This window comes from Lutra lutra, chromosome 11 (genome assembly GCF_902655055.1).
Source record: "Lutra lutra chromosome 11, mLutLut1.2, whole genome shotgun sequence".
NCBI classification, from domain to species: domain Eukaryota; kingdom Metazoa; phylum Chordata; class Mammalia; order Carnivora; family Mustelidae; genus Lutra; species Lutra lutra.
Window position 1 is genome coordinate 35136214 of NC_062288.1, and position 14414 is coordinate 35150627.

Genomic DNA, 14414 nt, shown 5'->3' on the forward strand with positions numbered 1-14414 from the left:
GACCGTGGACCATAACAGCAGCCTGTGGTGGGCCTGGATGTTCTCCTGGGGCGAACCCAGTTCTGTGTGAGCTGCAGTTGCCCTTTAATTTCTTCAGTCAGACACCGGGGTGGTAGAAAAAGAAATGGGGAAGAAGGTGAAAATGTGGATGACGAAAGGGGAGAGTGTAGAGTGAGGACAGTATTGGGGGGATGAGGAAATTCTAAGCCACATAAAGTTGTTACCTGAAATGAGCAGTGTGGCTAGTTGAGAATGAGCTTCCCCAGCTGCCTGTCCTGCTTCTTTGAGACATCGTGATGCTGAGAGAGAGGATGCGGGGGTGAAATGACAGAATTTGGAGAACTGCTAAGCAATGAGACATCTGATGCTGGAGTACAGGACAAAAAGTCATGCAAGAATCATGAGGGACACACATATACTTGATTCGGTTCCATGGAGATGACAGCTGATCGTTGGAGTCCTAAGCATACTTGCTAAGTTTGTAGTTGACAAAATGCAGCAGATTTCACTGCCTGCATTCCGCTGCGTTTGGTAAAACGCAGACATTCATCTTGGGTGGCTCTTTAGCTTTTAGTATGGGGTTTGTTTTTATTGAAATAAAATCCCTGGCACACGGTCATGGAAAAAAAAAAAAATCCAGAGTTTCATCATATGCAGTGTACTGTTTTCTACACTGGAGAATTTTGAGTGCTTTGGAAATAACAAGTCTGTTTCCACAATTTCCTGCTCTCCACTAGGTTCTTGGAACGCCAAATGAGGACACGTGGCCTGGAGTTCATTCTTTACCACATTTTAAGCCAGGTATGTTTCATTAATTACAAATGACTTAAGTGCTTCCAATATGCAGAGTGAATAGATACATTTTCCCTTCAAGCTTCTATATTATACTGAGAAAAATTCTGGTTCCTTGCTCTTGTATATTCTGCCTATTAGTGGAGTTGTCCTTTGTTTTTACAATTTATTTGTCTGTAAAGATAGAATTAATGACATTCCTTATGAGAGGTTTTCACCACGTGTATCTCATTTGAGTTAACTGGCTAATAACATAGCTGTATCCTCATCAGTTAGGCTGGCTTCCGTGTCTACAAAACAGAATTTCCATCGGGGTACTATGATCTGCCTGTGTGACTTCTTGAAACACTACTAGGAAAAGTAGTACCCTGTAAAAAATGAAAACTTGACATTTTGATTTATTTTTTTAAAATTAGTTATATATAGTCCATTAATTTGAGTTTAAACATGTAAAATGTTCTGCATGCCTGTCATACAGCATGCAGTCTTTTTTAATGTGAAATATTTAAACCTCTAAACTGGAAAATCTGAGATAAAATGCAGACCACTTTTAAAATAAGTTGTCACTTTAGCAGAGTCGCGCAGCGGAAGCGTGCTGGGCCCATAAAATAAGTTGTCACTTTTTTCCTTCGCCAGTAGATGGCAGTCAAGAAACTTTCAGTTTTAATAATTACACTTAGAGAAAGGATCTGAAATGTGGTAATTTAATTTTTATAGGAGAGATGAAAGGTTTGGAATTGGAAATTTAATAAAAGTCAGTGGAGTGAATTATTGTAAAATAATTCTCTTGGTTTTTTTTTTCTTTTTCCCTGTTACAAAACATGGATTATAAAATGCAGACCCACGGTAAAATTACTGAAAGGGATTTTATGGAAGATCTCATAGTCCATTATTTAATGAGGGGAAAAGAGCTATGAATAATTTCTGTTATAGAAGCCAAGTTTATTCTCTTGCTCCTCTTCCTCTCTTCTGGGGCACCATCAGGAATAAATTATCAATCCCAAAGAATGACTGAGTTGAGAAACTATTTTTATTCTCAGTATTTTTCTTCTGAAAGTGTACAGTGTGATGAGAATTTTTCTATCTTCTTGGGCTGCCCCAAGGACTCTTTGTACTTTTACTGAAAATTTTAAGTAACTTCTATGCTCTGGAAGACTATAGAAACTTAACAATTTAAGATGGATTTTTTTTTTCTTCTTTTTTTAACCAAGCAATAAGCACCTTCTCACTGCTCCAGCTGTTCCTAATGGAGTCTGGGAACACAGCTCTTTGTAGATGCTCCAATGTGGGCTGTCCTGAGAGAAGGTTAGCTTCCCCATGTTAGTAACCAAAATCTGAGGTCTTGGGAAAATAAAGTAGAGGAGACTACGAAAAGATTTTGAATAAATAAAGTTAGATGCAGAGAGGAATAATTAAGCCAGTCATTTGGCCTGCCAAGATTCTGCACCAGAAAAGATGGAGTCATATGTTTATTTTGGTGTGAACAGAATTAACCTCCATCAACAACATACAAAAGCATTTATCAAATGTGTTCTGGAAAGTACTATGTTGTAGTGCAAGTCAAGCTAACAGATTGGGAACTTCATGAGATCAGGGACTGTGCATAGTTTGTATTTTGGTGTTCAATAAATATTTGTTGCTCTGAAGTCTACTGAATGTTTAATACAGTTATCATTTATATGACTTTTCTGGGATAGACATATATAAATTGGGCTATATATGTTTAAGTTATTTAATATTATGGATAAGTACCATTACAGACACTTAATACATAGAAGGAAATGGAGGCCCAGAAGAATGATGTGTTTAGATGGTGAACGTTGTAGGTGCTGACAGATAAGGAAGATATTCCAGGAAAAGCTTGGGGCTTGTGGGTAAGAGTGGACATGATAAATATTTCCTGAGTTAGCTTGAGAAGTACCAAAGGGAAGCAAGGTAATAGACTGAGGCAAAGGAAGCAAATCTGTGAATCCTTTCATACAGCACTTAATCAAATCATCAGGGGAGCCCTTGTCTCTGACCTCCTGGACCTCATCCTCCAGGGGAAGAAGGTACACATTCCCAAAGGGGAAAAACAGCAGTGTGAGGGTCTGCCTGTCCTACACCCACCCTGTACGCCTTATTCTATCCCCAAAGTATGCCTTAGAAAGTCTGAGGGAAAACAAGAGTATCTGAACCTTAAGGACGTAGTTTGTTTTGTTTAGTAGATTTCATTTTTTAGAGAGGTTTTAGCCTCAAAGCAGACTTGACAGAAGGTACAAAGATTTTTCCTATACCCCTGCCTCAACACATGCACAGCCTCTCTGTTATCAACATCTCCCACTGCAGTAATACATCTGTTACAGTTTCATGAACCTAAATTGACAGAGCATTATCATCCAAAGTTCATAGTTTATATTAGGGTTCCCTCTCAGTGTCCTATATTCTGTAGGTTTGGACAAATATGGAATGACATACATGTACCATTATAGTGTCCTACAGTGTAGTTTCACTGCCCTAGAAGATCTTCCGTGCTCTGCCTATCATTCCTCCCTCCCCCACCCAACTCCTGGCAACCACCTTTTTTTTTTTTTATTGTCTCATAGTTTTGCCTTTTCAAGAATGTCGTAAAGTTGGAATCATACAGGGTGTTACCCTTTCACTTATTAATTGACTTCTTTCACTTATTAATATGCACTTAAGTTGCCTTCATGTTTCCTCATGGCTTGATAGCTGCTTTCTTCTTAATGTTAAATATTTCATTATCATGGTATATTACAGTTTATTTATCAATTCACCTCCGGAGGGACATCTTGATTGTTTTAAGTTATGGCAATTATGAATAAAGATGCTGTAAACACTTGTGGGCAGGTTTTTATGTGGACGTCAGCTTCCAACTCCTTTTGGCAAATACCAAGGAGTATGATTGCTAGGTCATACATACTTTGCTTAATTTTTTAAAAGCTAATACATTTAAGCAATTCAAGATATCGAACAGTATGAAAAAGGAACATGGTACAAAGCCTCCCAACCCTTTTTGCTATCTGCCACTTCCTCAGAACCACTGCCCTCAGATTCCTCCCTCCTCCATTTTATTATTATTATGTTTCTTACCTTTATGTATTTGTAGGAAATGATTAACATTTATACTTTATATTTCTAATATTAAACATAATTTTATATCTTGCTTGTCTCATTAATGCATCTCATAGGTCTTCTCATATCACTGCATGAAGGAGGCCAGTGGGGCTCATAGCTGCATTGTTTTCCATTGTATGGATTTAATCTACTCTTTACTTACGGGCTTGTGGGTTATTTCCAGATTGTTGCTATTATAAATACACACACACACACACACACACACACACACATATACATACACACACGGGTCACATGTATACAGATATATGTGATAGATAAGTTACCAGAAATAGGGTTAAAGAATCAACAAATATATCCAATTATAACTTTGAACACCCTGTCAGATTGTCCAGAAGGATGGTGCCCATTGGCTCTGTTACCAGCAAACACATGAGAACACTGCTTCTCCACTCCACAGGCTACAGCCAAACTTTCAGATTTTGCCAGTCTGTTAGGTGACAAAAGGAATCTCAACACAATTTTTAATTTCATACTCCTTTTTATGATGAGGTTGAGCATCCTTTTGTGTTTCAAGATCACTTTCATTTCCTCTTCTGGGAAGAGTTAATCTCTTTTGCCAATTTACAGTTGAGTTATGTGTTATTTTTTTTTATCAGTTTCTGCAGGTTCCTTATGCATTGAAGAAAGCAATTTTGAAAATAATCCTCACTTTCATATCTTACTTTTCTTGCTTAACTGAATCAATTTTGCCCTAAGAGAAAAAAAAGGTGTAATGGTTGAGAACAATGCAGTCATTATAGTTTTTAGAAGATCAGTTGTTATTAGAGATCTGTGTATAAATCTTTATGTATGTACCTTTGAAGGAAAAACTTTTCAGATGAATTATTTTATAGCTATGATCTAGGTCATGAATAAAGCTAAAAAGCTGAGTTTCTTGGTTTTAACATATTCTAATCTAATGACCTACAAGGTCTTTTTTTTAATTAACTTACCCTTATAGTTAATTTCTATAGAATAAGTCCAATTTATTAATTCAGCAGTATTTATTGAGCACCATTTGTGTGGATAGGAAGTGGGGGTGTTGCAGTGAACAAAACACATGAGATCCCTGGCAGGTAGGAGAGACCTATAATACATCAAATATACAGTATAGTAGGTGGCAATGAGTATTCTGGAGGAAAATAGAGCAAGAAATGGGATCAGGAAGTGCCAGGGAAGGGGGCACCTCACAGTTTTAAATTGTAAATGTAATCAAGGAAGACCTCTCTGAAAAGATGACATTTGAATCAAGGACATAAGAGAGAGAGAGCCACTAAGATATTTGCAGAATTTCCAGATAGAGAGAACTGCAAATACAAAGGCCCTCCAGTGGGAAGGAAAGAGGAGAGTATAAAATCAGGTCAGAGGCAACAGGCACTGTGCCAGCGGGAGTCCTTCACCCTTTACTCTGAACCAGACAGAAAGTACTGGAAGATTTTGAACAAGGCTGCACATGATCTGGGTTGCATTTTACTAAGATTATTTTGTGTCTCATGCTGAGAATGGGGGGTCCAGGCTCAAGCAGGGAGACCAGCTCAGAGACTGGGACAGGAGTCCAGGAGAGAGATCATGAAATGTGTCGTGAATAAAGTGACTTTACCTTCTCAACTTCTCTGTTTCAGCAGAGAACTTAATCTGGCTTTCCCTTGGAAAGTGTAGCAAAACTAGAGAAACATTTTTAGGAACAATTGCCAAATATGTAAAAGAACAATTAGATAACAACTGGATCTTATTCTTTAGTATTTACTCTGTATCCTCTTCTGCTCTTACATTTATGCTGACACCAAATTCCTTAACCTCATTCCTTAACCTTTTGTGGGAATTTGCTTACTCCCGCAGCAGCCAGGCAGCTGGGACAGGCCACCGCTGCATAAAATAAGTATATATGTAACACACACATGCACACACATACACATACATGTGTGTGTGTTGCATAGAATAAGGAGTCCAACTGTGGAGGTGCTGCTTTTCCATCATTTCCTTCTATTTAAATTTATCTTTAAAGAAGTGGGAAGTGGGTCTGGTGTTTTGAACCTGATTGCTGTCCTTTTTCTCTTCCCTCACCCTTGGGTTTCTGTAGTATATGGTCTTAAAAGGAGAGGTCTCTCCCTCCCTTTCTCTTTCTTCTGCCTCCTCCTGCCTCTCCTCACCCCCCCGCCCCCCACCTTATATCAGAGCATTTCTTTATCACCAAGCTCAGGACACTTGCTATGGGCCAGCCCCAGAGGTAAGAGGTTGTTCTTAGCACTTCGGTGATTCTGTGACCTCTGACTGGATTCATCACAGGCCAAGCCCTGTTCCCTGACAAAAAGTAAAAGTCCACTGTAAAATTAGGACAATTTTCCTTTCACTTGTTCCATAGTTACTCAGTAACGGGATACTTCTGCGTAATGCTCTGTGCCTCAGTTCCTCTCTGAGATAGTAAGAGGCTTTCCCCGCTTTGCCCGCTGCTACTTTACATCGACAGAGGCAACCGGCTTCTGTGTCCCTGGTGAAGTGATACTGGAAATTGTTTGTTAGATAACACAGACTTAGCATTAATATTTTTTAAAAGATTTTATTTATTATTTGGCAGAGAGACACACAGTGAGAGAGGGAACCAAGCAGGGGCAGAGGGAGAAGGGGAAGCAGACTCCCCACTGAGCAGAAGCCTAATGCCGGACCCGATCCCAGGACCCCAGGATCATGACCTAAGCCAAAGGCAGACGCTTAAAGACTGAGCCACCCAGGCGCCCCAGCATTAATATTTTTAAAAAAACACAAAAAACACATCTTGCGTGCATACTTGATGTGTTGCTTGGGTTTTGCAGAATTGTGGTCATTCCTAAATCAGGGTAGAACATAGGGAGACATTGGAGGCTCTCCAGGCTGGTGAAAATGGGCAGGTGATTGAGGATGCTGAAAAAACGCTGAAATTTCCTTCTGTTGAGGAAGACCCTTGGTTGGGAGACAAGCACTGTTTTGTTTGTGCTATAACTGTTTAAGCAAATGGAACATTAAGCTGGAAGATGCTTCAGGGGCATCCAGCCCTGCTCTCTCCCTTGTAAGGTTAGGAACCCAAGGCCAGGGATGTTAAGGGATTTCTCTGAAGTTAGTGAAAGAAGTGGAAATAGATCCCAGGTCTTCCTGGGTTTCTGTCCAGTGCTCTTTTTTTCAGCATACATCATGGAAGATCATGCTACTGGACCTGAGCAAGAAGACTGTATCGTGATTTCTCACTGACTTTTTTCCAGTGAGCATTTTATTGGCCATCAGTCTATAAAGAAAATAACAAAAAACTAGAAGTTATTGGGCTGCCTGGGTGGCTCAGTGGGTTAGGCCTCTGCCTTTGGCTCAGGTCGTGATCTCAGGGTCCTGGGATCGAGTCCCACATCGGGCTCTCTGCTAGGCAGTGAGCCTGCTTCCTCCCCTCTCTCTCTCTCTCTCTCTCTACTTTTGATATCTCTCTGTCAAATAAATAAAATCTTTAAAAAAAACCAAAACCTAGAAGTTATCTGATCTCTGTATCTAGTGAACTACATAGAACCACAAATATCACTTTGTTTAAAGTAGTTTGGCCTCTGGGTGCCTGGGTGGCTCAGTCGGTTAAGCATCAGACTCTCGATTTCCGCTCAGGTCATGATATCAGGGTCATGATCTTAGGGTGGTGAGATCATGTCCCACGTTGGGCTCCATGCTGGGTGTGGATCCCACTTAAGATCCTCTCTCTCCCTCTGCCCCTCCCCATTCTATTCTCTCTCTCTCTCTCTAATAAATAAACAAACAAATGTAGTTTGGCCTCAAAATAACATGTAGACTCCATGTGTGATACTTTTATTCATCTCTTTTTTTTTCTTTTTTTTTCTTTTAAGATTTTATTTATCAGAGAGAGAGAGAGAGGCAAGCAGAGGGAGAAGCAGGCTTCCCGCTGAGCAGGGAGCCTGATGTGGGACTCGATCCCAGGACCCCGAGATCATGACCTGAGCCAAAGGCAGGCACTTAACCAACTGAGCCACCTGGGTGTCCCACTTTTATTCATCTCTTAAGTGCTTCCAACAAAAGGGCATTCAATAGCATTCCATTAATGACAGATTATTACTCAGGAGTTTAAAAAAGAAGGGTCCTTTTGGGAAGAAAAAAAATGTTGCTAGACTAGAAGCAATTAAAAGTAATAAAATTTAGACTACAATAAATCTGTGTTCCCAAATCAAGCAATAGGACAGAGCATTTCTAAAGTGTTCTGTTCTTCTGAAGAGAAAGGTATCTAATACAAGAGACAGATTAAAGAAGATTTGATGAATATTTTTTCAATTTTTTTCAATAAACGAAGTGAGATGAAAGAAAAACTTGCCATTGGAGGCAAATTATAGAATGGTAGTATTTGTCTAAGCCCACTGACATATTGACCTTGAAGGCAACATTTAAGTATAGACTTAGTTACAAACAGAAAGACAAATTCCATACACTTTCACTTAAATGTGCAGTGTTACTAAACAGGCAGTGGGCAGGGGATGGATTAAGTGGATAATGGGTGTTATATGTAAGGGATGAATCACTAAATTCTGCTCTGGAAACTAATATTACACTGTATGTTAACTAACTGGAATTTAAGTACAAACTTGAAAAAATAAAAAATAAAATGAATGAATAAATAAAAAGCAGAAGCAGACCCATAAATACAGAGGGCAGACTGATGTTTGCCAGAGGGATGGTGTGGGGAGGTGAGCAAAATGAGTCAAGAGGAGAGTGGGAGATACAGGCTTCTAGTTACGGAATGAGGAAGTCACAGGATAAAAGGTACAACCATAGGGAATATAGTCCATTATAATAGTATTGTTTGGGGACAGGTGTCCACTATGCTTGTGGTGAGCATAGCATTAATGTATAGAGATACTGAAATCAATCTAACATTGTGTGTGTGTGTGTGTCAACTATACTTAAATATTTTTTTTAAAAGAAAGGATAAAAGAGTATGCACAGAGCATCAGAATAATAAAAAAGAGATTAGAGGTTAAATATAGAGATAGATAAATATGGACTTAGTTGTACTAAGGTTTTGTAATGAGAGGAAGAACTTCTCCTCCAGTCCTGCCTATTCATGCCTACAGGCATGACTGGGGCTCAAAAACCAGATCTAGACTTAATTCCATTGAGAAGATGTAAATTATTTCAGAAATAGGATGCTATGGTGATAACACCTTACCTTTTATGTTGTATTCTATTATTTACAAAGCACTTTTTTTTTTTTAAAGATTTTATTTATTTATTTGACAGAGAGAAATCACAAGTAAGCAGAGAGGCAGGCAGAGAGAGAGGAGGAAGCAGGCTCCCTGCTGGGCAGAAAGCCCGATGTGGGGCTCGAACCCAGGACCTGGGATCATGACCTGAGCCGAAGGCAGCGGCTTAACCCACTGAGCCACCCAGGCGCCCCACAAAGCACTTTTATATGTTGCTTCAACTGGTATTTAGAATAACTGAGTTATGAGAAGAATGTTTTTGCCTTAAAACTGTTGTCCCATTTTACAGACAAGAAAGCGAAGCTCAGAGAGATTGTGTGGCTTGCCCAGGGCTCTATCTCAGGGATGTAGCAGAGCCAAAACTCAATCCAGGTCTTACAGCCCCCGGCCTAGTAGTCCCCCCCATGCCTGTGCCTGCCTTTCAGTGGGTTTCCCTAACTGCAAACACAGGGGCATGAGGAGAATTGTCAGTCTCTCCTCAGCCCTGCCTTGTGGCATCTTGGAAAAGATCTGTACCTTCTTGTGGATACCAGAACCAGCCTCTTCCCGCTTTAATCTGTGCTTCCAATAAATTGTAGCTCCGAATTGCCCCCTGTGGATGTCTACCCTCAGACGCGCAGTCCTTAGTACGTATTATGGAAATTGCCCAGTTTCATGATTTGCAGCTCGAAGGAAGCTTGGACTCTTAGCCTTGATTCGCTCTCTTGGCTTTTTCCCTAGTCTTTAAGAAGGTAGTGGAAAAGCTGTGGAAGCAGCAGAAGTTGTTGTGTGGGACATTCAGTGCAGGAAGGTGGAAAGGAGGACATCTTCATGCCAAGATGTTGCCCTGCAGAGACCACACCTTCAGTCAAGGAATCCTTGTGGATGTGCAGAGACCTATTCCTTGCTCTTCCAGAAGAATGGTGTCTGCTCTATCCAGCTCACAAAATCCTGTGGGATTTAAATGAGATAATCTATTTTTTTACATTCTCTTTATTGCTTTGTATTTACTTATATTCTGCCTCTTTTTAAGATTTGAGCTAGCTGTATAATTGATATAAAAGTGCTTTTAAACTGCTAAGGGAATATAACTACAAAATATTTTGGACCATTTATAGTGTCCTCTGTCTGGTATTTCCTTTCCCACTTGCCATTTATGCTTTATCTCAAGAATTGCTTTTTATGTCTTTCTTTAAATTGATTGATAGCAGTGGCAATAATCATGGGTTACATCTGGATATACAAGGGTGTGACTGTAATGGTTGTAAAAATGGACTTTAAAAATTATTATGCAAATATCTGATTCTTATCTCAGATTTTATTACTAAAATTGTGGATCTGCCTGACCCAAGGCTTAGGACAGTTAGACTCTCTCCACCCACCATCAACCATCACCTTCTCCAACTTTGCGGTTCCTCCTACAACCAGTAAATGCCACTCTGGTCACATAGTGAAAACGCCAGTTAATCAGTAGATTTATGAATGAAGTGAACACTGTAGAGTGGAAGAAATTTTAGCGAAGGTTCACCGTAACAGGAAGGGCAGAATGCCCTTACTTCCTTACTTCTCTGATTATGGCAGTCATGCTGGGAGGTTGCTGGTGGCTGCAGGCGGGAGAGAGCGTGCCCACATGAAGAGGCCACATTCAGTCAGCAGTAACATGCCTCACAGACTCTCATGGCTCGGATTCTTATCGAGTGCTCCGCTAGGTACCAGGCAGTGTTGTAGATGCTGAAGACACGGTCATGAGTGAAGCAGACAAACCTCTTTCCATGTGGAGCTTATCTGTTCACAGAGAGACAGGAGACAGATTACAGGTCAGTGTGGCTGGAATACTGTGCACAAACAGCCGCAGAGGGGTGGGTTCTGGAAGGCCAAGGTGAGGAGTTCGGGTTTTATTTGAAATGCAAGAAGAATCATGGAGCAGGGAAGGTTTTTGATTAAGGAAGGAAATTGATGTTTTACATTTTCAGAAGGACCCACTGGCTATAAAAAGTCATGGGCCAATTTTAGAGATGGAAAGAGGCCTTTGCCTCATGTGTGAAGTCCTCTTGATTGGGCGTTTCTGTCTACAGCTCTGCATTGAGAAGGGTCTATAACGGCAAGTTGGACTTGGGGGAAATTATTCTTAGCAGTTAGCAGAGATGCCACAGACATGGAGAATAGAGCTGACCAAGTATCAGATATGAAGTAAGTCCTAGAAGTGGACAGTGCTATAAAATAAAAATAAGGGGGCACCTGAGTGGCTCAGTCAGTTAAGCATCGGAGTCTTAATTTCAGCTCAGGTCATGATCTCAGGGTCGTGAGATCAAGCCTCACGTCCAGCTCCATGCTCAGCGCTGAGTCAGCTTGAGATTCGCTCTTCCTCTGCCCCTCCCCCCATTTATGTGTTCTAAATAAATAAATAAATAAAATCTTTAAAAAAAAAAAAAAAAAAGAGAGAGAGAGAAGAAATAACCAAAAAGTTTGATAATCACTCAACACTGTAATGTGATAATTCCATTCCTCCCCAGTAAGCAGACCTATGGGAGGGGATTATCTTTATAAATTCCAGAAACCCATTCCATTGCAAAGTGGGGACTATCTGTACTGATTTTTCTCTGTATCTGCTTGAAGAATTTTCCATGTATTTTCACTAGAGGGCATCAGTAGTGATGGAGACTAGCAGAGTGTCCAGAAAATGCCAGAGAAGATGGAATAAGGTTACAATTTTAAGGAGAAATAAAGTTCTTCTGACCACAGCCATATCAAAACAAAACAGAACAAAATCCTAAGTAGGCGAGTTTCATTACTTTCACTCTTGGAGTTTTGTAAAGATTCAGTTGGGGCATTATCCATACCTCATCTCACCAAGGTTGATATGGCATGCCAGTCACCAAATAAAGATTTCCCCATCCCTTCAGTAATCCTGCTGTCCCCTCCCCATCCCCCAAAAGAGCTAATATCCTTGTATAGGGTCCAGTGTGTGTGATTTGGTTAAAACCACGTCTAAGAAAAGAATAAGAGATTCAGCCTAAGAGTGAGAACAGAATCAAATGAAGACAAGGATAACTTTCAAGGTACTGAAAGAACTTTCAGCTCTTTAGAAATGACAGGCTTGAGTTGTTACATACCATCCATTGTACCATAAACCGGCCGTACACTTGTTATGGCTTTCTTTGGTTTATAACATGATGTTTTATATTTATTCTGCACACAGTAAGTATAACTAGAAATCTATGCATTGGAAAAGGTCCTCCATGTCTCCTGACCCTGAACTTTTAAACATCTTTCCAAAAACTTTAAAAAATATAAGAAGAAGAAGATCTTAGGAACGGGGGACAGGGAATTGGAAGTTTAGATCTAAAACAAGACAGTTGATTCCTATGTTCAAGTTGGGTCTTGAGCCGAGTACATTGACTAGTTAACTGTTTCCCCAGGGAAGGAGTGGGACCCCACAGACCTAAGCTGTGCATAGTTAACCATCTGAGTAGTAATTCCACTGTGAGATTCATGACTAAGTGGTTGAACCAAGGGTAGGAGGAAGGTAGGATTGTCTCTTTTCTGTCCCTGGGACTTTAGAGGCACACGGACAACAGTGTTTGTAACCTGAGAATTTGTGTACAATTTTCAGCATTGGAAAATTCTTAGACAGAATAATGACTGAAAATTGAAGTGCTCATTGGTTTGTGATGCTATTTGTGTTGTGTAGTTTTTGACACTTTGCCAAATGTTTTCCTGTGAATTACCCTCTTAGGAGGGCAGGTAGGCAGGAAGATAAATGTAGCTGAAGATCCGTGAGGAAAGCCCCAGAAGGTAGCACTGGGCCAAAACCACACGGAGCAGTCAGTTCCGCATTGACAGGGCTCAAAACAAACCACCCCAATGCTGGTGCCAAACCCAGATGAGTATCTGTTAGTTGCTCGAGCCTGTGTGGTGAGCTGGGTTTCAGCTGATCTTGTCTGGGTTCTGCAGGGTTTACCTCCAAGATATAGGCCGGGTTCTGGTCTCACCACACATCTTGCATCCTCCTCGGAGCCACAGCTATGAAATAATGCTCTTCCTGTGACAAGAGACAGGAAGAGCACAATGCACAGACACATTTAAACCCGCACTGTCTCAATACCACTGACATCCATTATTCACACCAAATATCATCTCCATGGGGCAGGGCAGGGAGAGTGGGGAGAGGGGCAAGAAGAAGTATTTCCTGGATACTAATCTAATCTCCCAGATTAGAGTTTATGATTTCTAGGCTGATCAGCTACTCCTGGCTAAAATAAGTGACTCAGAGCCTTAATTTTTTAAAACGATGTTGATTTAAAACACTTTTTTGGGCTCTTATCGTAGGGATCATGCAAGACAAATAGACATGACCATGGTATAATACCTCTGTGGCTAGTATAGAGGTGAAAGGAAAAATCTTGATTTATGTATGATGCAAAGAATATTTTACCCCCAAATACTCAAGTAAGATAAGATAAACTGACTACTAACGATTGGCTCAGTTTTAAGATCTGATGAAATTTCCTTCACTTGCACTTGTTCTCGATACAGTGCTGTCAGAATGTCTTTTTAGCTACGAGACAATAATGTTTGCAACGGAGATTATTAAGAAAGGACATCATGGTGTAGCTACACAGTGCTTTCACCTCTACAGCCAGCTTGGTAAACCCAACTAATAATCTCCTGACTGCTGAAAAGAACAATTGCTATTCTCTCAACGCTCATCCTTGCTCTCCACGAGTGCATTAAAATCACAGACTTAACCTATAAGGAGTTAGAAGAGTATTGAAATGTCTGTGATTTTTGTCATTTCTTTATTGCCTCAGAAGGGGTACTTGAGGATAGCTTGAGTATTTACTCTCCCTAGAGTAACACTGCTTTCCCACATATAGTATGTCTGCCTCGTAGATATAGAACTTTACCGTACGAGATGGTCTGTTTTTCAAGCATATCAGTATTAGTTGTGATAATAGTAGTCATAGCTAGCAGGTATTAAATGTTTACTGTGCATCAGACACTCTTACCAGTTCTTGAGGTGCATTTCCTGATGGAATGCTCACAGTAACTGAGGTAAGTACTGCTATTACTCCCATATAGGGCAGCGGAGGCACCGAAAGAGATTTTTTTTTTTTTTTTTTAAGTATTATGTCCAAGGTTACTAGAACTGGGAAGACATGGTCTGGCACTTGCTGTGAACACAAGACAGATTCGTTTTCCTAGACAAAAGGTTAAGGCACTGACTGCCTATGGAAAGTGCATTGGGAGTGAAAAGAGTACGTTTGTGTGCATGCTTTTTTTAAGAGCTCTTTTAGCTTCACAGCA

The 14414-nt window shown here is 40.3% G+C and overlaps 1 protein-coding gene across 4 annotated transcripts in view; it reads left to right on the top strand.

Moving 5' to 3' along the window:
• The window catches only part of CDK14 (cyclin dependent kinase 14), a 592901-nt gene that overhangs the window by 419661 nt on the left and 158826 nt on the right, over positions 1 to 14414 (top strand). For all 4 annotated transcript variants that reach the window (XM_047694487.1, XM_047694483.1, XM_047694484.1 and 1 more), the window contains one exon: positions 738 to 801. In XM_047694487.1, coding sequence (XP_047550443.1) covers positions 738 to 801 — 64 coding nt within the window. The remainder of the gene's footprint in view (positions 1 to 737; positions 802 to 14414) is intronic.